At 49.3% G+C, this 27040-nt stretch overlaps 1 protein-coding gene across 1 annotated transcript in view; it reads right to left on the bottom strand.

The window, feature by feature from the left end:
- Positions 1 to 27040, bottom strand: part of CASQ2 (calsequestrin 2 (cardiac muscle)) — a 43953-nt gene that overhangs the window by 5459 nt on the left and 11454 nt on the right. The window contains exons 2-8 of the mRNA XM_005859959.2: positions 25623 to 25707; positions 22915 to 23015; positions 21162 to 21273; positions 18401 to 18474; positions 12617 to 12747; positions 11121 to 11166; positions 6373 to 6427 (exon numbers count right to left, since the gene is read on the bottom strand). Of these exons, the coding sequence (XP_005860021.1) occupies positions 6373 to 6427; positions 11121 to 11166; positions 12617 to 12747; positions 18401 to 18474; positions 21162 to 21273; positions 22915 to 23015; positions 25623 to 25707 (604 nt within the window). The remainder of the gene's footprint in view (positions 1 to 6372; positions 6428 to 11120; positions 11167 to 12616; positions 12748 to 18400; positions 18475 to 21161; positions 21274 to 22914; positions 23016 to 25622; positions 25708 to 27040) is intronic.

Raw genomic sequence — 27040 nt, 5'->3', positions numbered from 1 at the left:
CCCGCAGGAGCACCAGGGCAGGCAAGTCAGGGCCCACCCTCTTCTCTGTGGTTCTGAGGATCATGGGCGAAGCTGAGAGGGGAGACAGATCCAGCCGCTGGACGGAGGAGCCGCTGGTGACCTTGGGACAAAGCTGGAGGCCAGACTGAATGACAGATGCCACTGTGACAGGCGACGATGACGATGACTTCGCCTGTCCATGCCTGGGAGCCAGCAGGACAGTGGCCCCGGGCTTGGTGGGCAGGGGTGGGGGACCACTCACTGGCAGGCCCAGGTTCCGCCATCCAGGGGTCAAATGTAGGTTTAGGTCTAGACTATGAGGTTACGGTTCTCGCGTGGATGACTCTGTGGCCTGAAATGTGGACCTTCTGTACAGCCACTCACCAGCTGCGTAGGAATTCAGTATGGCAACCGCCCTTCTTTGTAAAGGTTTCCTCTTTGCTGGCGGCCCCCAGCCACTCAGGCCCCTCTCTCCGGCCTCTGTTTAACAAGCCTCTCCCTTCTCGGGTACCCAGGCCTTTGTTTGGCTACTTGGGGCCTCTGGGTAAAGGTTTTTCTCAACACTTCCTCATTTTCTCACATTCCAGGCAACATGCACTCTATTCTTAGCAGCTCTGCCCTGCGTGGGTGTAGTCACTTTCAATGTTGTTAGTTCATAAGATTGAGATGGCCCCTCGGGCCTCATCACCTGGAAAGCAGAGCTCCTGTCAGCAGAGAGGAGGGTCTCTACGGCCCACAGCTCCCCACCTCCCCGCCAGCAGCAGAGAGGAGGGCAGCCTGGGTGAGACCACAGGGCCATGTGCCGGAGAGTTCATTATCCACCACTCGGGGGTTGGGGTGGAGGTGGGACGGGGGTTCTTCCTTCTGCAGCCCGCGGTGTGGCCGAGAGGGTCAAGCTCCCATAGGGCCCCTGGCTGCCGCCATCTGGGCACCACGGATCCTTCTCTTCCGGGCACGTTGCTGTGTCATAGGCTGGGGAACTTGGTGCCCCCTGGGTTCCCTGTGGATTTATGGAGCAGACTACACAGACCACAAGGGGGAATTCCTCCCAAACATCTCCAGTGCCTGCTTTCAGCAGCGGAGAAGGGAGGGTGATACAGGAAGTGACGTTGCCAGTAGTTGGGAGAGGAGAACCAATTTTAAGAGACCTTGACAAATCAGAAATGCACAGAGAAGATGACATTCAACGACACAGACCCAAATCCAAGTGGAAAGTACACCCTCGGTGCAAAAGACCAATTCCCATAGAGGGGAGGGAGGGGCTGTGTAGGCACACGTATGGTGGCGGATAAGGTCACGAGTGGAACTGAGGCTGAACACACGCAGGACAGCGGTGCTGTTTTCTGATGGGAAAAACCATAATGGTGGGATTACTTTTTTTTTATGCTACATACAAGAACTTTTCCTATTCTGCATTCTAGAGCAGGTTTGGAGATTTCAAAAAAGATCGAAGGGATAAAAATTGGTTTCTACAAGCCCAGCCAGCATGGCCCCGTGGTTGAGTGTCGACCAGGAGGTCACGGTTTGATTCCTGGTCAGGGCACATGCCCAGGTTGCTGGCTCGATCCTCAGAGTGAGGCATGCAGGAGACAGCCGATCGATGATTTTCTCTCATCATTGATGTTTCTCTCTCTCTTTCCTTCTCCCTTACTCTCTGAAATCAATAAAAATATAATTAAAAAATTTGGTTTCTGCAAGAAAAATCAAGTGGATTGGAGTTGTTACGTAAACAGGAGAAGTCAAAATTGGGGCTTACTGCCTATGTTTAAGAATGCCAAAGGTTTGGGGGTCTACAGAGGTGCAAGGAAAGCTCAAAAAGCATGCACAGAATTTATTGATAAGTGAAGTTGACGTTAGAGGTGGAGAAGTTACATCCAGAGCCAAGGGCAGCCTCTGACTTTCAGGACGATGAGTTCTATGTGGGCACAATCCCTCTGCACCCGGAAATGTTCCAGGACAGATGGGGGCAGCCCAGCCTGAGGCTGAAACACAGGAACGCTTGGGGCAAATGACCTTGGTCCGAATACTGGATCTGCCATTTAGCGTGTGACTTAGGGCAAGTTATTTCATGTCTTTGTCCCTCATCTGTATAAAGGGGGTGATGATAATAATGGCACCAATGTCACAGGATGGTTGTGACTTAGGTGAGTTAGTATCTTACAGTACCTGGCGCACAGTAAGCTTTTGCCACTTTTGTTTGTTTGTTAATCCTCACCTGAGGATACCTTTTCCATTGATTTTTTGGAAGAGTGGAAGGGAGGGGGAGAGACGGAGATAAACACGGATGTGAGAGAGACACATCGATTGGTTGCCTCCCGCACGCACCCCGAACAGGCGGGGGATCGAGCCTGCAACCGAGGTACGTCGGAATCTATTCATGGAGCCAAACCGGCCAGGGCTGGCCATTATTTTCAAATGATCCGAGTTCTTCCACCTGAAAGCAAGGAACCTGCCATCCACCGGTTCATTCAATGTTTACATTCCGGGCATAGGGGCAGCTTACAGATGGCCTAGGCCCGCACAGGAGAGGAGTCCCGCGCACCGGAAGTTACGTCACGACCCAGGACGCGCGTGGGCAGTCCCTTCCGGTCCCTGCTGCGACTCGGGGACTGAGGCACCCGGGGCGCCTGTGAGAGCCTCGCTCAGGTGGGTCAGGGGGGCCCGATTCTTGTCTCTTAAAGACCCACGCCCCCTTCTGTGATGTTCTGAGTATTTACCGAGCGCTTTCTGGGTTCCGAGTACTTTTGCATTTAATCTTTGCATTGAGTCTGATGGAGGGTCGGAGGATTTTGTTATCTCCATCTTAAAGGGGATGGAGTTGAGACAACAGGGAGGGTGCGTGACCTGCCCAGTGTCACGGGCCAGCACGTGGCGGAGCCGGGATGCTGAGCTGCAGGTGTTGGGTCTGCGCAGCTGCAGCCCTTTGTGCGTTCCCCATTCCTCCGGGGCCTGGGCGCTCCCGCCTCGGGCTGGTGCCGGAGGTGCCGGGGGTGCGAGCGGCAGTGTGAGGGTCAAAGGGCTCAGGCAAGGAGACAGCCAGGGGTGCAGGTGGGGCCGTGGGGACGCTGCTCCCCCCACCCCCCCAGGCCATCGGACTGCTCTCCCCCTCTGACCTGTGGCCGAGCCCAGCCTCCCGCAGCCGCAGCCGCGTTCCTGCGTGAGCCCAGAGCCTCAGAGACGGAGACGGAGCTAAATAAAGAGGCCGCGCTGTGGGAACCGAGCCGGCTCCCTGCCCCACGGCGCGGACCTGCGCTCCCATGACCCGGCCGAGGGCTCCCGCGCAGCCAGGTTCCAGGTTTCCCACGGCGGCGGAGGCCTCTGGGAGCCCCGTCCCTGTGGGAAGGACCCGGTGACCACGCGCTCCTCCCTCCCAGGTGGCCGGGGCTGGTGGGAAAGAGACGGCCCCCGCCCCGGGGACCGGTTCCAGGCAGGTCACAGCCAGGTCGGCAGCCAGGGCTCCGTTAGTCAGAGGCACGTGCCTGTGAGACCCAGGGAGCCACCAAGAAACCCAGGCCCGCGTGCCCGCTGTGCCTCTCTCTCCCCTCCGGCCTCAGGTTCCTCTGGCGTAAAATGGGGAAAAACTCGCCCCTCCCGTGCACGAGGTTGTCCTGTCACATGCACACAGGAAGTGGCCACATCCTCGTCTTCTTCCTAATGGTGCAGAGGTCACGGATGACTTCAGGGACCAAACGGGATCGTCTCCATAAAGCCCCTGGCACCTTCCCCAGACTGGCAGCTCTCTAAGGAGCTGGGGGTCTCATGCCCCCGAAGGTGTCACCTTTCCGTGCAGAGTGGCAGGGCTTCGGTTGGGGCCATAGGTCACGTGTCCCTTTTTAGCAAGAGCTGAGGTAGAGGAGGACCCGCTGTCCGGGCAGGAATTCAGTTCCTAGTCCACAGCCCGGCCTCTCCACCAGGCTCACGCCTCAGTGACTCGCGGGCAATGACAGACCAGCCAGGGACAGAGACTTTCCCGGAAAACCCTTTCCCTTTCTCAGGGCCGAGCGGACAGGGCCTCCCTCCTTGAAAAAAAGATGCTTTGAGCTCCTCCACCCCCACCCCGCGCATTGCTCCCAGCTTCCCAGGAACAAGCCCTGGCTTGGGAAAGCCGGCTTCGGGCCCAGGGATGTTTGTGCAGGGAGGAGGTGGAGAGTTTCAGGAGCTTGATTCATCGGCAGCAATCTCGGTCAAACAGGTTCCTGCAGCTTCTCGAGGCTCTTTGTTCCATTGTTCCCAAGAGCCAGACGGGCCTCCCCACAGCCTGGAAGGGGGTGGGGGTGGGAGGAGGGCCCTGGAGTCGGGCCAGCAGGCTGCTGCCCATGGATGGCATTTCTGTTCACAGCACCAGGGAGCCGATTCTGTTTCACTGAAGCTTGTCCACCTCGGGCACTTGGCCTCCTTTGCTGGTGTCTCCTCCAGGGGGCGGAGGGGTGGCCAGAAGCTGTAGAAAGAAGCTGGAACCACACTGGCTTGCTTTTTTTTTTTTTTTTAACAAGGGCTAGATATTTCTGAAGAGTTTTTCCAACTCTGCAAGTCAGTGATGGGGAAACTGGGACATCGTGGACATTCAAACACTCTAAAAAAACTAGGGGGGTGGGGGGGTGCTGTCAGATAATTTGGAGCATAGATTTGGTTGTGATACAATGGAATATTATTTGGCCCTGAAAAGGAACAAAGTATGGATACACACCACATAAAGGAGGAACCTTGAAACGTTACGATAAGTGAAAGATGCCAGACCCCCCCCCCCCCAAAGGGCCACATACTACATGATTCCATGTAAATGTGCAGACCAGTCGAATCCATAGCGACGGAAATTGGATTAGTGGCTGCCAGGAGCTGGGGGAGAGGCCAGGGGGTGATTGCTGACATGTTTGGAATGTCTTTCTGAGGTGATGAAATGTTCTGGAGTTAGACAGGGGTGCTGTTGGCACAACTTTGTGTATGTGCTAAAACCACCGGCTTGCACACTTTAAAAAGGTGAACAGTGTGGCATGTGGATTGTATCTCATCTTTTGAAATTATATGGTAAAGACAGTCGGGGTTTTGTCTGTAGGGGACTATGGCAGTTGGTCAGTCATCTGCCTGGCGGTATTTGCTGAGCACCTACTGTGTGTCAAGGCCCGTGCGGGGCAGTCTGTTCCTCCTTCAGGAAGTCCTGCTAACTCTTGGTGCCCCTGGGCAGTTTCTCTTCTCCGAGGCTGTTTCCTCATCTGTCCCTATGCACGTCCAAGAGACTCGGACCCTACGAGCACCACAGAGCTCCTCATCCCCCGGAGCAGTGGCTCCCAAACCCGGTGGAGCCTCAGAACGTGCCTCAGAGCTCCGTGACATCGCAGGTCCCCGAGGCTCCGTTCCCGTCGGCCGAGTGGCCGTGGTGCCTGTGGTTCTCTGCCCTGTCAGGTTTCAGAACCCCTGCCCAGGCCTCAGAGCCCAAGGCCTGGCTGCTTCGCCCTCAGAAATGAAGCCCCTGCCTTCTCCGGCCGCATTCTGGATCATCCCACGTCTCTCAAAACACCCCTCAGAATCTGCACGTACACGTTCCCTTCTGGGCCCTCTGTCCAGACATTGCCCAGGGACTAGCCTTTTACCGCCTGCCCACTGGTTTTCCTGCACTTCACTCTCACTGACATGGCGAAGAGTGAAGCCAGGAAAGAGCTGTCCAAGTTCTCATCCATTTATAGGCTTCTTTTACACTTTGGAAATCGCTGCTTCTTTGGCCCAGTTCTCATTATTTGGGGCAATATTTCCCATTAAGTTTCCTAAGCACAGGCCATATTTGACAGAGCAAAGGGTATATTTATTGTTATTTATATAGGCTAGGTACACCAGCTTTTAATGTGAACAGAAATTTACACAGACACACACATGCCCTCGCACACATGCGCGCGCACACACACACTTGCCTGTAGGCAGCGGTTCTCAACCTGTGGGTTGCGACCATCGGAAAACACATATAGCATATCAGATATTTACATTATGATTCATAACAGTAGCAAAACTACAGTTATGAAGTAGCAACGAAAATAATTTTATGGTTGGGGGTCACCACAACATGAGGAACTGTATTAAAGGGTCGCAGCATGAGGAAGGTTGAGAACCACTGCTGTAGAGCGAGGCTGTGTTTATGTTCGCCCGGGCTCAGCCCCTGTTTGGGCAGCTAAGCAGCAGGAGGCTCTGATCTCCCCACACTTCTGAGCTGTGCACGACTGAAATGGGTCTGTGCCTCGCAGGCGACCACCAGGGGGTGCCCGGTGTCTTTCGGTTGCCTTGCAGGCGGGAAGGGAGGGAGAGGAAAGGTGAGGGCTGACCAAGGTGAGAAGCCAGTTCTTGCTTACAGGGTCAGAGAGCAGAGGGAAGGGGGAGGGGTCCTACCTGGGTCACTCCTCTCTGCAAAGGCCACTATGTGGATCCCGTTCAAGTCGTCTTCCTGTGGGGGAAAGGAATGAAAGGTTACACTCCCAGGTGAGAGATGCGAGGAGGCAGGGGCAGACAGGCGGGAATTGAAATGGAGGCGGGGGAGGGAGCTGAGGGGAGTGGACACAGAGGCACAGGGGACAGAGGCTCAGGGACACAGGCACAGGGGGACAGAGGTATAGGGGGACACAGGCACAGGGGGACAGAGACACGGGGGACATAGAGGCACAAGGTGACAGAGCAGCATGCATCTTAAGGAAGGGAATACTGATGAGCAACTGGGAGGAAGGTGTGGCATTTACGGGCTTTTGAGACAGGAAAGCACCAACTACACACAAGACATTAGCACCGAATGGGCCTCACTCCCGTGGTCTGGTGGGTCCGGGAGAGCAGCAGGAAGAGGCAAAAGGAGGAAGAATGTGAGTCTGGCTCATCCGCCCTCTGAAGGGAGCTCAGTGAATGTCAGTCTGAGTTTCAAGAAGTCACCACGAGCAAATAAAGCAGTAATAGGCCCGATATGGAAGCTTCTGGATGCTGCTGGTGGGTGCTGCCGCTGTCCCCAAACGGGCAGCAGACAGGAATCTTGAGGCAAATTAGGATGTGGGTCTGTTCTGTTCACACATGTGTCCTGCTTCTCTGAGACCCCGCTTATTGAAGAACCTGCGTGGTCAGTAGGGGGCGCTTTGCTGCCTGCCACTCCTAGGGCGTTTCCTTGGACTCCTTTTGGCTCTGGAACCAGAGCTTGCCGGAGCCGTCCAGGCCTCTAACTCGGTCTCAGTGTGGGAGGCCACAGGAGGGGCTGGAGATGGGGCTGGGCAAGGGTGAGGGTGTGATGGTGAAAAGTGAGAATATTTCAAATCTGTGGGACAAGCAGGTGGCATTCCATGTTTCCATGTCCTGAACAGAAAGGACCACATGCCTCGTGTCTCCTTTGCATCGATCATTCCTGCAGAAGAGCCAGCGAGAGCTTGGAGGCGCCTCCTTTATAAGAAATGTGACCCTCATGAGGCTCGGAGGGGACGATGCTCGAGCGAGAGGCACGGGGACAGATCTGAGTGGACGCTGACTATCACTGTCCCAGGGAGAGGGCATCCCGGGGCTCCCGAGTGTCATATCAGAACCGTCCTCAGGAAACAATACTCCAGGCTTCTCAGCCCTCCCTGGTCCCCGTTTCCATCTCAATGGATTGTAATGCTGGTGCAATCCTATCTAAATGCTAATTTTTTTCCTTTGAGTTGGAAATGGACAAAACCTCCAAAAATTCTGAGCGAGATTAAATGGAAAATATTATTATTAGAAACAAGAGAGTCGGGCACTGCCTTGGTCAGGTTCTCCGGGGAATTGAATTTGATAGATCTGTGGTGTGTGTGTGTGTGTGTGTGTGTGTGTGTGCAGGTTTATTACACAAATCTGACAGCAGCCGGAAGGGGCGTCTGAGGTTTCATGTTTGCTATTATCACCAGGCAGGATGCCCTGGTCGGTTCTCAATAGGCTGCCCTGTCCCTGCTCCTGCCATCCGTGGGGAGGCGGCCGCGTTAACTCCGAGAAGCGGGCTCCATTTCTGCCTGCCCTTCCGGAACGCATTTGGAAATTGGTTTCAGAATTAAGAATCCATATCTGTTTGCTAAGAGATTGCTCATGACATGGCCGCCACCTCCCAGGCCTCAGGTGTTCCGCGGATGGAGACTATAACCCAGGGAAAGAGCCTCTGTCTTGGCAAAGCAGCAGGCGTGTGCTCTGTGCCGGGTGTTTTCAGTAATGGGCTCCCAGAGCAGACCCACAGGCAAGCCTGAAGGTGCGTATCCCACACACACAGGCGAGGAAGAGCTGCAGGACCGGCCAGCCAGGGGCTTTCTCTGAACCCCACAACCTTGGCCGCCCAGATCACCCCTTTGGTCTTTAGATCACATTGTCTCGGAAATGATCTTTTTACTTGAATGGCAAGCTCTCTGAGGGAAGGGATTACACCTTGAACTATCAAGGGTGATTAAAATGATGATATGAATATCTGCCATTTGTGTCAGTGCTTTGTAAGTGCATTACTTCTAAGTCTTAGATGCAAGTCCCATTCCTGTTTAATGCTTAAGGAATTGAACCGACTTCCCTAAAGCCACAGAGCCGGTACATGACGTACCTGGGGTTCAGGCCAGCTCTGCCTGGTCCCGAAGCCCATGCTCTTTCTCCCTCACTGACGTAGGCCAGGAAAAGCCACGGGCATACAGATTATTCAGAGCCGAAGGCATGTGAATTCCTGAAATCCCTTATTTGCCTAAATGCAGAGCCTCTTAAAAGAACTCAGTTGTCATAAATCCTTTCCCAAGTGCAACTCTGCTCTTCTCAAACAGACAATCCTGTCTCCCATTTCTTCTCCCAAGCATCCATTTATCTTTCCAAAAAGTCTTTGTTCTCCCAAAAGGGTCCCCTGCCCCTCCCCATCCTCTATTTAGAATCTAAATTTTAGATGGCATATAAGCCTCTCTCTTTTTTTAAGCCCCTCGTTGAGTCGAATTTTTTGTGAACTTCCATACAGAAATAGGTAATTAAATCTATTTGTTTTTTTTCTCATACTAATCTGTTCTTTGTCACTTTAATTTGCAGGCCTCTAGTACTGAACCTAAGAGGGTGGAGGTACAAGTTTCTGCTCCTTGACGTCACCAACAGCACAGAATGAGCTCAGGAATCTGCTGTCTTCTCTACAGGGTTTGCAGAAGATGTTGCAAACTCAGGTCAGTGGCTCTTACTTAAGTTGAAAAAGTCTGAGAAGCGGCCTATATAACGTGACCGAACACCAAATCCCCCCAAACTGGAGCTTGGGAGTTACTTAGGTGAATACCTTACTCTGCACTCCCCAGCACTTTGTATGACCTCTGTCACAGCAGGGAGCATCCTGGTCTGGGGTCACGTGATTTGAGACTGCTTCATCGACCCAGGCCTGAACTCCTAAGGCCTGGACAGCAATGTTCATTTATAGTCTCTGTGCTTAGCACAAGGTAATGGGTTCTTATTAATACCTATTGGATTTTAAAAAAGAGTATGGTGATAAAAATCTTTCATACTGCTTGAAGAAAATTAGCAAATATTAGAGATTCCAAGAAGAAAGTAACATCAATTACCCACCAACCAGGTAGATTACCACTGTTCAGATTTGGCTGTTTCCTTCCAGCCTCTGTTGAATGTTTGTTCTCATGTTGAATAAAGAGATGCAAAGAAGGAAAATGCAGTTAAAAGTAGCAGACTCCCTGGTGCAAAGGAGTATCTCAGAGGCTCATCTGGAGGTTTCTGACTCCCTCTTGGAATTACTTAGTTATTGCAACACAGGGAGGATTCTTCTAGAAGGAATTGCTGACTCCCATCCCTAACCCTAACCCTAACCCTAACCCTAACCCTAACCCTAACACTTGCACTACTTTTTATAAGGCTGAAGTTATATTAAGTAAAAAGTAAAAATATTTTTAAAGGAATATTATTTTTAAAGCACTGTTACAGTATTTAAATCTAATAAAACATTTTAAAGGTTGAATTTTTGAAAGTTTGGAATGTTAGGGAAATATGTTTCTATGTGCTGTGTTGTTGCCAAGCAGTCCACGCCTGTACACTGGGTTATTTCCCTTCAGTGTCTTATGAAATGTTTGTTCCCTGTTCAAACGTCCAAATGAGTGACATGCTATTAAACAGAGTGTCAAGTTACTCCATGGCTCTCTTCACACGTCACTTTCAACTCTGAATTAAAGATTAAAAACATAAATAAATGCATACATGTTCCCAGGTTAGTCCCTTTCCCCTCCCGCCTACACCCCCACTGCCAAAATGGTGCCTTGTGGGGCCATGGCCCATTCTAGGGGGGTATAATGGCAAGAACATGAGATTTGGCTCTAGATGATTTAAATTTAAGTCCCAAGATCTAGTGCTTATTAGTTACGTATTTGTGAGTAATCAACCTAATCCATACGATCAATTTCCCCATGTAAACTGGGGCTAAAATAATACTTGTTCTTCAGCACTTTCTAGAACCACTCAAAGACCTGAATGAAAGGATCCATGAAATGCTTTGGAAAATGTGCCACAGACTTCGGTTGTTGTCGTTTATGAATTTTGTATAAATCTGAGGTGGGTGGGAGGTTGTATCTCCATGACCCTCTTTCTGATGCTATTTGACCCTCCTGACGCATTGTCTGTGACTTAGACCTGAGGATACTCTGACCCAGTGCCCTGAGTTGATAGTTACAAAAACAGCTGCCGTTCCTTTATCGAGCACCTACCATGCTCTGGGCTCTTCACACTGTCCATCCTTACGAAAAGCCCTAAGTTCAGATGCAGGAACTAAAGCTCAGAAAGATCACATGACTTGACGTAGGATGCAAAGCTACGAGGTGTCCAATTCTAGGCTTGAACCCAAGTCTCTGACTCCACAGCTCCTCCTCTGTGTCCCCCAGGCCTCTGGCCAGTGCACAGAGGCCAGTGGTCCCAGGGGGAGTGGACTCAGAGACAGAGTAACGTTGCCCAGCGGCAGCACCAGAGAGGCATAAACTAGAACCTAGAAAACTGGGTTCTCTGAGCGCGATGTTGTCCACATTTCAAATACTCTACCATCTAGATATCCGCTCCAGTCAAGTAAAACTTGGTTTGAGTTTTGGAACTCAAAGGAGTATTCCTCTTTGGGAATATACCTGTCTCTACAAGGCAGAAGGAGTTTGCCACTATCTTACCCATGTTTCAAACATATCTTCTGGGCGCAGGCGGCGGAGGGTGGGTCTGGAAATAAAGAAGATGAGCTTCCTTGAGTAGGTATTCTCAGGGCACCACAGCTAACCCTGTACCCTGCCCAGTCACACAGAGAGCTGGGCCTAATGCTCTCAGCCTTTTCACAGACCCATTTGGCCCAGGGATTATAGTTCTATTACAAACAATGCCAGAGGGCGCAGGGTAGTTATTCCCAGGGCAAGAAGTCATCTCCCTCCTCCCAGACAGGCGTGGCCACCCCTGAGAGCCCAGAGAAGGCCCAGAATGAGGCCACCTGGGAGGGAAGAGAGGAAGTCTTGATTTTGTTTTATCTTCAGGGTCATCCATCCAAAGCCCCTTCAGGATGTTTGGAAGAGCAGGTGGGATCTATATTTTACTCATGGTTTCATTTCTTTCTGAATGTTGGCTAATAGTGCTAGAATGTGGCTATTTGCTTCTCCGAGTACTGCCTCCCTCTAGGGACCAGGACTGGCTGGTTGATGGAATCATAGTGCTCCAGGTCCAATGAGCATGCGTGAGCACATGTCCATTGTGTGTGTGGGGGGTAGGGGGGTTGATGGTGAGCCCCCCCACCATGTTCCATGTTCAGTATTGCCCTTCCCTCAAGAGCAGGGCTCAGCAAATTGCAGCTGGAGAGCCAAATCCAGCCGGTGCCTCCTCTTTTATAAATAAACGTTTTGGGACACAGCCACACCCCGTTGTTTAGATATTGGCTGCGGCTGCTTTCCCACACAAACAGCAGAGCTGAGTGTTGCAACAGAGACCATCTGGCTGCGGAGCTGAACTATTTACCCCCCGGCCTTTTACAGGAAAGGGTCGCCGGTCCACGCTTGAGCTACTCTAAGTGGTGTCAAATATTCCTCTCCCAGCAGTTCTGCATACAGAATGTTCATCTTGGCTAAGTTATTTAACTACGCGGAGCCCAATTCCTTGATCTGTAAATTGAGATAATAATAATTACCCCATTATGTTGAATACAGGGTTTGGCAAACGTAGGTTTACAGTTGTAATACAAATAAATAATACTAATAAATAATAATACAAGAATAAACTTTCGCATGCTCACAACTGTAAACCTCCTTTGCCCACCCTGCCCACCCCTGTACTAGATAAAATAGCTCTCATAGCACCTACCATGGTATTGGCATATAGGAGGCTGTCCCTAAATCACTCTTGCTGTTATTGAAATTTTTTATTTATATCTGACTCTGAGGGGATTTGCTGACTGAGGGGAGGTGGTCTAAACCTGTTTGCAAGTGTAGACAGACCCATATTCAGAAACTGTAGCAACATCCCATCCCTGCCACTGATGGATGACCAACAAAGCCATTCTACTGAGTTCATTCTTTGGGGGGCTGACTCCAGGTAGTTGCTCTTAGGGGTGTGAGGTGTCAGGACTGAGAGGCTCCTCTCCATTTCCCAGGCCCCAGGCCCCCCACCCCCTGCATGCCACCTGGGGTACCTCTGGTGCTCCTTTATAAACTCCACAAGCTCTTCTTCTGTGTAAGGTTTGTCAGGGATGGCAATGGGCTCGTCCATAAATGGCTCGTAGAAGTCAACCTCATTCATCTTCAAGGACAACTTCTTCGCAACCTGTAACAGTTAGAAATATGACAAGAGCTTCCTTGAACGCTAGTCTAGAGAGGCAGTGATGGTCCATCTATAAGGCGTGCATATTCTCTGGCAAAGACTTGAGAGGGTATGTACAGTTTTAATGTAGATATTGTCGTGATAGGAACCCCTCACCTAAGGCCTGGCTGGACCAATCCAAGAAGGACAGATAGGGAGGAGAAAACCTCTCTGGCCAATGAGGTCCAAGCAGGGGCAGGAAGCAGGCGGAATGAAAAGTGGGAAATGTAATTCTACAGTCACCGTCACTCTACTGTGTTTGCCAGGCTGGAGGAGGACGCAGAGGTCAGCAGAGATGCTCAGTGTCTTTGCAGGTATGGATTGAATCGAATCAACTGGATAGAACAGGCAATTGATGGGAACCATTTAAAGCATATACTCAAAATCAGAGGCCCGCCCATTCATCCTCGATCAGGGCATAAACCTACTGTTACTCAGACTGAAGCATGGCCCTACAGTTAGTTGTCTCTCGGTACAGGGCTTGTGTGATGGTTTCTCAGGCTCTGGGAACTGTCCCCTTGGTTACCAATCAGAAGGTGAACAGCCACCCTGGCTTGTCCAGAGTGGAGGGGTTCCCTGGATTTAGACTCGGGGTGCTAAAACTGGATAGTACCCTAGTACCCAGCAAGCTAGCTGGGGTTGTTCTCCCCTGTACCAGAGAGGGTGCTCGGAGCGAGACGTAGCCTGGAAGGCATCGCCTCTCTGATTAAGGGGCCCCACCGCCTTGTCAGGGCAGAATGGCTGCTGTGTTCCCTGAAGACCTGCCGGACGCAGGCCTCTTTTTGTGAAATGACTCGAGAGGCCTGGAATGTGCCGCGCTTGGAGAAAACCAAGTGCCATTCTTTTCCAGGTCAGAGCTGGGGGCCAAGAGAGCACAGAGATGAACAGTGGTTCCCTTGAACTAAAGAGGAATTGCCGAGAGCTGCCGCCCGGCCGCGATAGCCCACAGCCCAGTGGCCCGGGGCCGCCAGGACCCAGTGGGAGGAGGGGAACTGGTGTCACATAAGCTCTTACACAAGGAGGTCCATTCTGAGGAAACATGGGTCTGCCTATGGTTTCTGTCCTCGACTGCTGTTAATTCCAGGTCACCATAGTCCGAAGGACATTTCTGACAGTACTTAAAGAAACTGGCTTTCGACTCAGAGCTAAAGGAAACAGGCCACGTTAAGAGCCATAGTCAGTCTAAGGAGATTTTGCGGTCATGTTAATTTTGTTTTAAGGGACATGGAGGAATGGGCTGTTGTTTTTTTCTTCTTACTCTTTTCCTCTTCCACGGGGCAGAGGGTGCTATGGATGGATGATGGGCAAGGAGCAAGGGAGCAGGGCAAGTAGCAACTCTACACCCAGTGTCTGCGTTTACACACAGTTCTTCGAAGAGCTGAGCTTGAAAATGGCATTCAATTGTGGTTCTCTGAGTTCACTTACTACTTATTTTAAGAACCAGGAAGAAAAAAGTAATAATAATAACCACATAGAGTGCTTGCCATGTGCCAGGCACTGTTGCAACGCGTTTTAGGCTGATTCCTTTATGAATCCTCCCTTTGATTGTATCAGGTAAAAGCTGGTATTATACTTATTTTACAAATGATGAGCCCGAGGTGCAGTCTGAGTATGCAATTTGTCAGGATTATCTACCCGAGGGGATAGAGCCAGAATTCAAACCCCATTTGCCAGTACACCAGCCCTCCCTAGAAAATCACCTTCTCCTTGACCCTGTGAAGAAAGCTGTCTGGCCCCATAGATATTCCACTGCTGCCACACGTGTTTAGTCAGACGTTCCCTGTTGCTCTTGGACATGCTCTCATCAATTCACCCCATCGCAGGCGGCTGGAATGCAGGCTTCCCAAAGGCAGGAAGGGGCTCATCATAAGCTCTGGTGCACCCACATGTGTGAGTGTGCATGTGTGTGAGTGCGTGGTTGTGTGTGCATGTGTGTGTGTGTGTGTGTGTGTGTGTGTGTTGGGGGAGAGGTTCTCTGGTTCTTGGTTGCCAATGTCCAGGTCTGCAGTATGGAGACCATGGGTGTGAGGTTGGATTGTGATGTTCTTGAGTTTAATTCTGGGGATCACTGAGCATAATTTTCTCCTGTTTGCTATATCCCCACCAGCATGCACCATGGAGGGCCCTCGCCTTGTATCTCAGAGAATCCCTGTTTTTAAAATTCTTTTATTTGTATTTTGGGTGGTAAGGACTGAAGGAGATTTGACTGATTGAGGCATTGATTCATTCATTGATTCAGTAAGTATTTAATGGGGCTGACTGTCTCCGAGGCACTGTTCTGGGACCAGACCTGGTTCATGGGCAGGAACAACGATACGAGAATGGATTTTACTCCTGAATGCTTAGGAGGTCCATATAGTGAGTTCTTTTATGCCTTTAAAAAACTAGTTGGAATAGATTTTGCCAAAGATAAGAAGACTACAAAGCAGAATGGCCATTTTTTGACATTGGCAGGTGTATGGATTTTGATAGAGATGTTTTTCTACATGTTAGCAAGCCTTTCATTGTTGCAAATGAAATCAGTTTAATGAATTTAGGCCTTTTCAATGTCTATCTTCTCCATCAACTTTATTTAGATAACCACTGCTTCTTTTGGTCCCCATATGGTTCAAAAAAATGATTCTGCTTCTCACTGTTCACTCCAAGAAAGGGACAGGTCGCTGGGAGGCCACAGGGGGATAGTTAGAACTACATATTTTAGGCTATAAGGTGCAGTAGAGTGGATGCCATCCTTAGCCCTCTGACCCTCTCTTGCCCCCTTGTGGGGTTGATTGAGGATCAGGAGCCATCAATTGTTTCTGGTCCCAAAATGATGTACCAGGTAAAATGTACTGGGAGCTTTTTAAAAATGCATATTCCTGGGTCAAAATCCTTAAAAATAAAAATTCAGATTTCCAGGGCTAGCGCCCAGAAACCCATAGTTTTAAAAGCTTCCTGAAGGATTACAATATGGACAGTGTTTGGAAACTACTAACTCCCAAGTCTACATCAGCAGCCCTGACATCTCACCCTCTTTACATTTCTCCAGCTCATAGACAGCAGTCCCCCCTTATCCGCAGTTTCAGTTAGCTGCAGTCAACCATGATCCGAAAACATTAAAAGGAAAATTCCAGCAATAAACAATTCATAAGTTTACATTGTGTGCTATCCTGAGTGACATGATGGGTGCAATCATGCCTGCTGGACCCCACCATCACCAGTGGGCACTGTCACCCACACCCCTAATTGATGGGTGCAAGTTCTTAAGTCCCAAATGGCATTGAGTCCTCTCCGTGACAGCTCTTCCCTCTGGTTCCCCAAGGAGGTAGGGAGCATTACCTTTCTCTTTCTGAATGTTATGAAATCCCGCCAGGCTACGTGAGCAGTGGCACTTAATGACTCAGTGTCTTCTAGAGCTTTTAGTGAAGAGCCTTCTGAGTTTTTAATTATAGCCTGACCTCACCTTCTTCATGGGCCTCAGACATGAAGCCATGTGGTTGGGCTGGGAGGCACATCTGCAAACCAACCCCACCCTGAACTCTACCTTGAACCACCCTTCCAAGGACTGAGGCTCTGTTGCTTGGCCAGGCTTGTCTGCCTGACTCTCTTCCCTCGGATGGGTTCTTACCCAGGAGTCATAGTCACTGCTGACCAGTCCTAACTGGATGCCAGTGATGGACTCAGTTAAAGCTTCTCTGTACCTCCGCTTCTCCACTAATATCCTCTCCCCACCTCTACCTTCCTGGACCTAAACGACTGTCTTTATTAACAATAGTCCTGCCCAGCTGGCGTGGCTCAGTGATTGAGCATCAACCTATGAACCGGGAGGTCATGGTTGGAGTCCCAGTCAGGGCACATGCCCAGGTTGTGGGTTCGATCCCCAGTGTGGGGCATGCAGGAGGCAGCTGATCAATGATTCTCTCTCATCATTGTTGTTTCTATCTCTCTCTTCCTCTTCCTTCCTCTCTGAAATCAATAAAAATATACTTAAGAACAACAACAATAACAGACAGCCGTCACAGCTAGCTAACATTCACTGAAGGCTTACGTGTACCAGATGCGTGTGTACATGTGCCATGTCTTTCTCTGGAGTAGAGTAGTACTGAGCACCGACACTGAAGTCAGGCTGACCTGAGGTTACATCCAGCTTCCCTACTCATTATGTGACATGAGCAAATCTCTTAATCCCTCGGTACCTCAGTTTCATCCTCTGTAGACTGAGAAAACTAATCCCTCTCTTACCGGGTGTTGAGAAGATGAAATGAGAAAACCTATATAAGCTCTTAGCACAAAGCCTGGCACATGAAAAGCACTTAATGAATGATAATTATTATTCTTTTTGCTATCCTTGCTCAATATCCCTCTCTAATGTAATCCAACCAATTAGGCTACATTTTCTTCAAGTTCAGATGATGTAGACTATGGACCTCTCTTCTGGATTATACGCTTGTAAACTGGGGCCATAGTCATAGAAGTGGGTCAATATATGTATGAATTGAGTGCAATCTCTTTTTATCATACTTTTCCCCTGCTTCAGCATCTACAGACTTCCTCGTTTTTCATAGAATACTTCGAATGTTCTTAGTGTGTGTGCATTGGGGGTGTTGTGTGTGTGTGTGTGTGTGTGTGTGGAGGTGTGTTAGGTTTGTGTGTTATGTAGTGCATATGTTGTCTGTGTATGTGTGTTACATACATGTTGGGTATGTTTTATGTAATGAATGTGGGTTGTGTGTGCTATACATGCGTGAGTTGTGTGTGTTATGTGGGTGTGGATGTGCAAGTGTGCACCTTGAATCTCAACGGTAGGAACAGTCTTCTAGTTAATGATGTGGGACAGAGGAAAGGGCATGGACTTTGAGCACAGATTGTCCTAAATTGGGATCTTAGCACTACCATTAATTCACTGGAGACCTTGGATATTACTTAACCTTTCTAAATGTTTTCTCATCTGGAAGTTGTGTAAAGGACTAGAGATTGTACTAGTGCAATATATCCACTTGAGCCCAACATGCAGAGAGCACTGGATTAGTAGCCATTTTAGTGGTACCCGGAGCCAGGGTAGAGTACTCCAAGCAGAGTAGACCCCAAATAAAGTACCCATTGGTTTGAGGTCCCTCTATCTCTGCTGCTCTTAGGCTTCTCGAGGCCCTTTCCACACCCACGAAACAACAAGCATTTGAATTATAGACAAGTACATCCGTGGCATCTCCTGAAGATGTGGGTAACTATCGGAAGCACCGGGGTTTCTGAGGTCAATGCCCCTCCCCACCCAGAAGAGGGAAGGCATGCAGCCCCAGGGAGGGAGAGGACGCTCTAAAAAAAGGAAGCAATGATTAGTGTCCCGCACACTCCAGGCTCACACTCTCTCCATTCTTAGTGCTGACAGTGATATGAGTGGTTAGTTCATCACTTTTCATTGGGATGTTTTCAGAAATACCCTGACATCATCTGAGTGAAACATCTTTGTATTCATATCTCATGCTGTAGCGATGTGCTGCTACATTTCTAATTATGGAGGAAGTGCTCATGAGTGGAGGGTGGTTAACGTTTCAAAAGAAAAGAAAAAGGGGTGGCAAGTTCAACTGTGAATACTTCGTGCCTACGAAAGCGTTCAAATTGAGGTGTCATCGGTCCTTACCCCTTTGTCGAAGGTCGCGAAAAACTTGATGTAAGGCTGGAAATGCTCAGCTGCCTCTTCAAAAGCCTTGTAATCTAAGAGGAAAAAGTAGACGGGAGAGACATTTGCAAGACGCACACTGCAGACATTTCTTTGTTTAAATAATGGAGAGAGTGGGAAGCCAATTAGTCCTAATTGGATAATTATTGAGTACATATTATTTAGATAGATAATTATTTAGTACCATTTAAACCCACAGCTTCCCCAAGGAGTTGGAACTGATTGGCATTCAATCACCCAAAAGAACTCTTTGCCACACTGTTGTATGTTTTACAAAACTGGTAGATGGAAAGGAGAAAACCCAGAGAGAACAAGGGGAAGAAAAGGGGTGGTCAAACCCCAAACCCAAAGGAAAAGTTCTTTCGCTCGAAGTCACTGCTACTTTTTCATGTGCCCCCTAGAGAGTTGCAGCCTGTGTGTGAGGGAACACAGTGTGCGGAGAAATGCACCTCAGTCAAAATGACAGCACAGAAGTATTTTAAACTCTTAGCAGGAGCACTCTTTTTGGTAAATTCTTTCCCTCTTTTTAATTTTTCCTTTTTTCATCCTGATCCCTTGAAAGAATCACTTAAAACTAATCAAGACCATGCTTGACTCTGGTCCCAAACTTGAGTACAAACTGGAGAAGAGAGGCATGAGGCCGCATGTTGTGTCTTACCACACCCAGACAGTTACTAGGTAAAGGCATCCTGGTTCAAGCCTTAGATGTGAGGGTGATGATAATGGTAATAGTAGTAGTGTTTCTACAAAAATGACATAATCTTGAGAGGCAATGATCCAACAAGATTAACTTTTTCCATTTCCTGGAATTCATACCCCTTCATCATCAGAGGCACAAGCATGCAGAATTTTCTAACTTTCAATGGAAAACATTTCAAGAATAATGCTGGCTCGGGGGACACCAAAATGAGGAAGACATGGACAACAATCAAAGGCTCACAGCCCAGGGTGGGTCATGGACCCTTGAAGAATCACAGTGTGGTGTGGTAGTTGCTAGAACAGAGGTACGCACAATAGGCACAGATGAGAGAGGGGTAGAAAGTATACAACAAACTTCTACATACTGATCCACATTCACACAAACTCATCCTCATAAAAGTGATTGGGTTGTCCCAAAATATGTCATATAGGCCGATAGTTGGGGTGGAGGATTGAGTGGGGGGGAAGAAGATGGGTGAGAGATTTGGAGAATGAATAGAGGGAGGTGGGAGAGTATAGAAAGGGAAATGGTTAAAGCCATAGCTAAGTCACTTATGTCTATTTATAGCAGCAGAGGGCTCCTTAAGAATTCTCTGTTCTCCGCATCCGTCCTCCTTGTCGCTGATGAACCTCTCTCCACCTTCCTGAACTCCTTCTCTGATGGAAAGCATGGCCTAGACCTTTGTTAAGAGAGCTCCCTTCTTCTCTTGGGGAGCCAGTCTGTATCCCTAAGACCAGTTTAAGAACCCATTGTGGCCCTCGAGTCAAAAAGTTTGCCCACCCCTGGCCTAGACCTTTGTCAAGAGAGCTCCCTTCTTCTCTTGGGGAGCCAGTCTATATCCCTAAGGTGGAAAAGGGTGGGGCAAGGCAGATCCCAGGTTGGTGCTTCAAGTTAGGGTTGAACCTGTAGCCTCTTGCAAACAGTAGTTGTCTTCAGGAAACCTGGTCTAGTCTTCTACTCTGATCTCCCCAGAGTAGTCAGTATCTATATAGAAATGTGAACATTGAAATGAAGTCACCCAAAGAACCAGGGCAAAACTCCCCACTTAGCCACTTTCCCCCAACACACTCTTAAGGAGGGTGAATAGAGACGTTTACATAGCAAATGAGGAGACAGTTCAGCTAGGCCATGGGGGAGAGAAAATTGGTGGGTGGTTGAGATGACTAAGGATGCCAGTTGGCAGATGGGGTAGAGACACAGCTTCACAAATAATTTCAAAATATTTTGGAGTTTCCAGAAATAGCCAAAAGCATCCCTTATTTGCACTTCCCTCCTGGACTAATGCTACCAGGTCCTCTTTCATAGCTAAGCCCACTCCCTCTCTCCAAGGCTGAGACACCAGAAAAAGGCTTCACTCTGGGCTCATGCTGCCAAAGCACTTTAAGAAAAGGTACTCAGGTTGTTAGCCTTGCTGGTTCCTCCCCTTCCTGATTCCTCCTGACTTCAACCCCTGTAGGGTTGTGCTGATGCTGTGATATGTAACTGTGCCCACCCAAACCCCAGCCGCAAAACTTTCAAAGGGAATACACCCAAGGGTGTGGTGTGTTACTGCAGGCTGCCTTGGTGGTCAGCTGGGTCGGCCAGCAATTTTCCACATTGTGCTGCAGCTGCTAAGCCCAGCCCTACCCCAACTTTCCTCTAATGCTGTCCAAGTGACTGAGAAGCTCTCCAACTGGTGACCATGGGAGCTGCCCGTGTCAGGAAGACAGCCCACTATTTGCCCCCTTTTAAGGGAGAATCCAACTGGTGGGTGAGCCGGTGGAAAAGTGGGGGAAGGGCTTTCTCTCTTCTGTAAAACATTCACCCCCTTCAAGGCCAGAGAACATGGCCCAGCCTCAGCCTTCCTTCAGCTCCCCTGCCTGCTTTGTACAATCAATACAGGTGTCCCTTTGCTCAGGGTGCAAGGAAGATTCTCCCTCCTACCCAGCATGGGACATGCCCACCGTCTTTATGGATAACATGACACACCTTGCTGGGAATGTAGCCTTTAGACCAACAGGCTGGAGTTGACAGACAACTTACATTCTGAGTCTTCGCTCTTGAAAAAACCAATGAGTTTGATGTGGTCCTCAATGCGTTCAAAGGCTTGGACTTCCAGTTTGCTGCCGATGACCTCCACTGGATCTTCAATTAGCTGAAATGCCACACACAAATACACAAAATCAGTTCCTTCCCCAGGAATCGGGCACATATGCAGAGGTCTTTGGAGGGAAGTTGTGGACTTCGGTTGGTGCCTCAGCATCCATCCCACCCTCCCCCAGTGAGTACAGCAACAGCGCCTTTTGAGGACTTGACCTTAACTCAATGGGGTAGGCTGGTTGGTGTGGGCAGTTCTATCTCTCTTGTCATTTATTGGTTCAGAAATGGCATGAGACCCAGATCTGGTCAATGACTCTCCAGGGAAGATTTGCTGAAAGCTTTAGGAAAGTTCTGATTTCTCTTAAAGGCAACAATGGGAGGCCAGATTTTTCCCTCCCTCTTATTAAATATTAATGAGGAAATGTGATGTATCCGCTCCTGCTGCTGGCTTATCTTAGAATCAACTTGGGAACAGTCAGCTTAGGGACAAAGCCAACACAGAGAAAACAGCATTATCCATGATTGACAGAGAAAAATGGTGCGAGAGCCTTGTTTTGATCAACTCTAAAATCTGCCCTCACTCTGGATTTCTATTTGTGTGGGTGACCACGTAGCCTGTTGTTTACGGTAGCTAGAGTCTGGCGTCTGTTGTGAGCTAAAAGCCTTGGCCTCGCTGGTAGGGCGGGGCAGTGCCATGTTGGCCGAGCTGTTCAGCTGCTGCCCTCAACTTTTTTAGGGCTTGCAGTTATGGGTCAGTGACGGGCCAACGAGAACCTATGGGCACTTTTTCATAGGAGGTGACCTAACTCACTTAGACTCTGTCTCTGGGTTTTGAGGCTGTGGAGAGAGGTGAGAGACCACTGTGGACGAGCTGGTAGATAAGAATCGTCAATAGGGATGTGCATTTTCTGTACAGGAATCTGTGTTCAAGCAGCTTGAACTGGACTTCACAGCTGCTATTGAGAGTGTGGGTTTGTCTATGGATAGAATATTTGTATAGTGTTTGAGCATATGGATTTGCCCGGGCATATGGATCTGAGGGTAGTGGACCTCCATGGCTGAGAAGGATGATATTGGGGCTCATTAGTCCTGCCCCTTTTTATTCTGCTCTGAGGGTAACTCGGGTGATCGTTCCTCCTCTCCCTACTGGTCTTCAGGTGACTAGCCACCACTTCCTCACAATTCCCAACTCCTGTTCAGAAGCCCTAGGACAAGCCAAGGGGATTCTAGGTCCTCCTCTCCCTACTGGTCTTCAGGTGACTAGCCACCCCTTCCTCACAATTCCCAACTCGTGTTCAGAAGCCCTGGAACAAGCCAAGGGGATTCCAGGGGGTTTTGGTATATGACTGCCCTTTTGGACCTCACGGACCACCAGTGGTCCATGGACCACTAGTTGGCCACCGCTGTTCTAGGGGATGTTGGTGTATGACTGCTAAGAGAAATAACATGTTACTACTACACAGTTCCGATCTGTGACCCTCTGATCACAAGGAAACAGTTTCTCAGGTGACCTAAGGGCCCGCTTCCTATAATAAGTAAATAGCACGGGGCTGTCCTTGACTTTTTGTGAAGCCTGGGAAATCTGTCTTAGATCAAGTCCAGTTACCCAGCTTCTGTGCTCTTATTTTAAAGTTTTACTTCCCCCCTATATGGAACCCAAACAACTCCATGCAGGGCACTGTGCATAAATGCTCACGTCCAAGAGAAACTCCACCAGGACATCAGCTGCAAACTCGCCATCAAACTCAATTGTGCGATCGCCCTTAAGAATGTACAGGCTTCCTTCTTCATGGAAACCTGGAAGAAAGGAAGAGTTCCCATGACAAGATCATCCCGATGCAGGAAAAGCCATCCTGTTGGCCGGGTCAGGATGAGTGGAGCCTGCCTTACTCCTAGGATGGTTCCCTTGAAACCACACCTCTGAGCTGCTCCTAGTGGAAATTTATATCAGGTTTCTGGGCACCCCACAAACAGCTTGCTTTTCTAGAGGAGCTGAATTCTGCACATCCTTTCTTCCCTGCCCATTGAGAATGCTGCCAGGGCCGGGTCTGCATCGTTTCCTACCCTCCATTGCTCTTGGAAATTTAAATCAAATTTAAATAAAATAGTCAAGAACCAACAATCCCACCTGCATTTTAACTTAAAAAGAAAAATCTATTCTCCACACCATCACTGCTTCAATTTTCCAAAACTCCTGTGACCCCCTTCTCCTTGACACAAAGTTGCAATGCCCTCTGCCCACCTGACTCCTTAGCCTGCCATTCAGGTCCTTCCACAACATCATGCCAACCCCACCCTTCACATTCTCCCTTGGGTAGACCAGTGCTCCTTTGAGAACTGCTCTTTTACTCCCTGTAACTCCCTTTGCTTCTTGCCCACAAGCTGATGTAAAAGGGTTTATATAGGAAAGGTCACAGAGCATGATTCTCTACACGTATGTTCTCCTATTCTTCGAGTCTGGGGTGACCCCCACCCTCCACCATCTTGGTCAGCTACTTCGGGTCTCAGCTTAGGACTCCTTTTCCCCAGGAAGGCCACTCTGGTGTCCCCTCCTGTGACTGGTCTTCTCTGGGCTCCATGTACATGTTCTCACGGTAACAGTAAACTCTCGGAGGGTAGGGCCATTGCTATCTTCGTATCTCAGGGTGTCACTCAGAGCCTGGACACACTGGGCACCCCATAAATGTTTGTGGCCAGAGCCAACAGCTTGCTTTTCTAGAGGAGCTGAGTTCTGCTCATTCTCTCTTCCCAGTTAGCTGAGAATGCTGCCAGGCAGGGTCTCCATCGTCTTCCCACCCTCCATCGCTCTTGGCACAATGCCGTGACCTGAACAAATACTTGCTGCAAGACTGCATTTCCCCCGGGAAAGCTAACGAGCTGAGGCTGGCGTTTAGTCCAGCTGCAGGCATCCTTAGTTCCTTAGATTCCTTGTTTTCAAACTCTGTTGCTGGAGAATGCTTTCTCCAAATGAACTCTTCTGCGAACCTTAGGGGAAGGGAGGCTGGCCCCCTCCTACTGTGGCCCAGGGCACGTCTGAAGATCCCTGGGCACAGCCTGGAGCACCATTTCCAAACCTAAAGGAGCAATGTGTCACGCATCCTTGAACCTGGCAGTGGCTGATCACAAGGGTACCGCAGGAATAGAAGCCAGTGTCCTGCTGTTGGATTTTGCTCCAAGTGAAATCAGTTAGGAGGCTGTTGCACTGGTTCAGGCACAGACCAGACCCATGGCGACCCAACTCGGGCAAGAGGAAGTGAGAATGGAGATGAAGAAGAAGGTTCACAAAACACCACTGTCCTGGAAACTCCGAGGATCAGGTAGTCGAGAAGGAACCTGCTACGGTAATTCCCCTAGGCTGAGCTTGGGGAAAGGCCCATTGAGACTTTTCAAGCCCCATCACATCCTGACTGGGAGGATGTTCACTGGGCCATATGAATGCTTTCCCAGCTTATCTTCCCTAAATTTCTAGATCACTGGAACACTAGTTTTTTCCTCAAACTAAATTTACTGGAAATCCAACTTCTCTTTAAAACAATGGGATTGAGCAACTAAGTTAGATGCCCTTGACTGGGAATCGAACCCTCGACCCTTCGGTCCACAGGGTGATGTTCTAACCACCGAGCCAAACTGGCCAGGGCTACCTAGAGGTATTGATAGAACCACCACTAATCTCCCCCCACCCCCATGCTTACTACTCCACATCCAGTTAACCTTTCTTCAAAGGTTCTGTTTTATAACCTCCTGCTATGGCCACTGTTCACTAGTCATGCGGAAAAAAGCGAAATGGGCAGTTCACGTGTGGGATGTTTGAAAACCAGGGAAGTTGTTTGTGTTCTTTCTCCTTGGGATTAACACTGTAAGGATCTTAAAGTTCGCTTGCACTTATGCAGGACATATTGACCCAGAGATTACAGCCCGCATTCGGCAGTCACGCATACCTCATCTAAATCCTCCTCTCATCCTTGGTGATAGTGCCCAGCTGGGGTTTAGCCTTTAATTTAGAAACCACTGGGACATCAGAGTCACTACCACTAATTTTGTATGTGTTGGCTGTTTTAGCCGAGAGGTAAGGAAATAATAGATGATGGAAGGAGAGACCACCATGGTAGTGAGATAGAGAAGCAGGCCTTTTAACTCTAGGATCTAAAAATAAAGGCTTAAATATTTAGTGTCAATTTCTCCCGGAAGAAGCCTTCTTCATTAGACGATTAATGTAAAACCATTCAAGTTAAGCTGGTATTTACTTTTCTGAAACTCTTCTACAACCCAAGACTAGGGTATGCAAGATCATAACAATGAACATACATATAAAGCCCAGTTATCATGCAAGAATAAATGAAACTATACTTTTTTTGGCAAGACACTTTGTTTCTTCCTAATGTATCTAACAAAAATCACACTTACCCAGTTTCTTGGCAAGCTTGGCTTCTTTCTTGGCATCGACCATCACAAAGCCTATATCTTTATGTTCCAGGACTTGGGCCACAAGCTAAAGGGAAAGACAAAGAGAATACGTGAGCCCAAGGCAGAAAGATATAGACTATGTCACAGGATAATATTTTGAGGTGTTCAGGGGGCTTTCCTTCATACTCCCATTATTACTGTGACCAACTGGGGCAAAAGGACCCTATGCTTGGCCCCTCAGAAAGATGGGTACCCACCCACAAGTGGTATGGCATAAAGTTTTCCACACTTGGCCCTGTGGGCCCCCTACCTTAGGCATAGAGGAGAAATACGAATATTACCGAGAATATAAGAAATTAACTCTGAAAATTCAACACAGAATTTAACTCTGATGTCTCCTAGGCACACACCACCGTGTTTTGTTGGTTTTTAGGTGGATGCAAATGTGTGCCTCTCCTAGGCATGTCAATCACGGTCTCCTAATCCCCACGTTGATTAGATGTGACTTTGGAAGACAGACGAGTGGACGGGGAAGGTGCTATCTCAGACAAACTCAGTTCTGCTCCCCTGGCTTCCTGTTTAACTGAGCAGAGCCCCTCACCGTCCTAGGCGTGGAAGCACAGACAGAAGCGGCTCTCACCGATGGGCCAAGACCACACTGGCCGAGACCTGCTCACCTCCTCCTTGGCACACTGACGCACAGTCCCCGCAGTGCCCCGTCACTCTCGCCTCCCACTGTGATTAGGCCCGAAGCCTGCCCACTTGAGCTCTGTCATCACTTCCGTCAGCCCTAGCGAGCCCCTCTCATGAGCCTAAGCCAAGGGTGACCCAAGGCTGACTGGCTGCCTGAGGGTGGTGGGGGGCGGGGGCGGGGGAGGGAGAATGGCTGTGGTGAAAGGCCTTCTGGGCTGACTCCTGACCTGATCCCTTCCCCCCAAGACCAGGAACCCCAGCTGACTCGGGGAGCAAGCCAGGCATTGTGTGCGTCTCCCACTTGGCTGGATGGCACCTCCGCCTTTGCTCTGGCCCTGATCTCCAGCTCAGATGTTCCTTCTGCACTCGGCTACAGCCCAGTCCCAGTGCTCGCTCACGTTGCTGCCAGCCTTGGCCACCCTCAGCTGCAAAGCCCAGCTCCCGGGTCATATTTCACCCCAGCCTCCTTTCTGTGAATTCCAGTAGCTCATCGCAGAGACACGGCGCCGACGCTTATTTCACAGTAGTGAGAGTTGTGTACGTCTCTTCTGTACTGTGCATCTTCCTCCCTGAGAGAAGGACCCTTTTGTGCCTCTTTCGTGTCTCGTGTAGTTCCTTAGAGACACCAGACTGTGTGTGAAATGATGGACTAGCCCAAACACTTCACAAATTCAAGGACATTTGAGCCAATTGCAGGGATGGAGTTACAAATAGGAGGAGAAAGG

Source organism: Myotis brandtii, unplaced genomic scaffold, assembly GCF_000412655.1.
Source record: "Myotis brandtii unplaced genomic scaffold, ASM41265v1 scaffold131, whole genome shotgun sequence".
Taxonomy (NCBI): Eukaryota; Metazoa; Chordata; class Mammalia; order Chiroptera; family Vespertilionidae; genus Myotis; species Myotis brandtii.
This window is presented reverse-complemented; position numbering and strand designations above follow the sequence as displayed.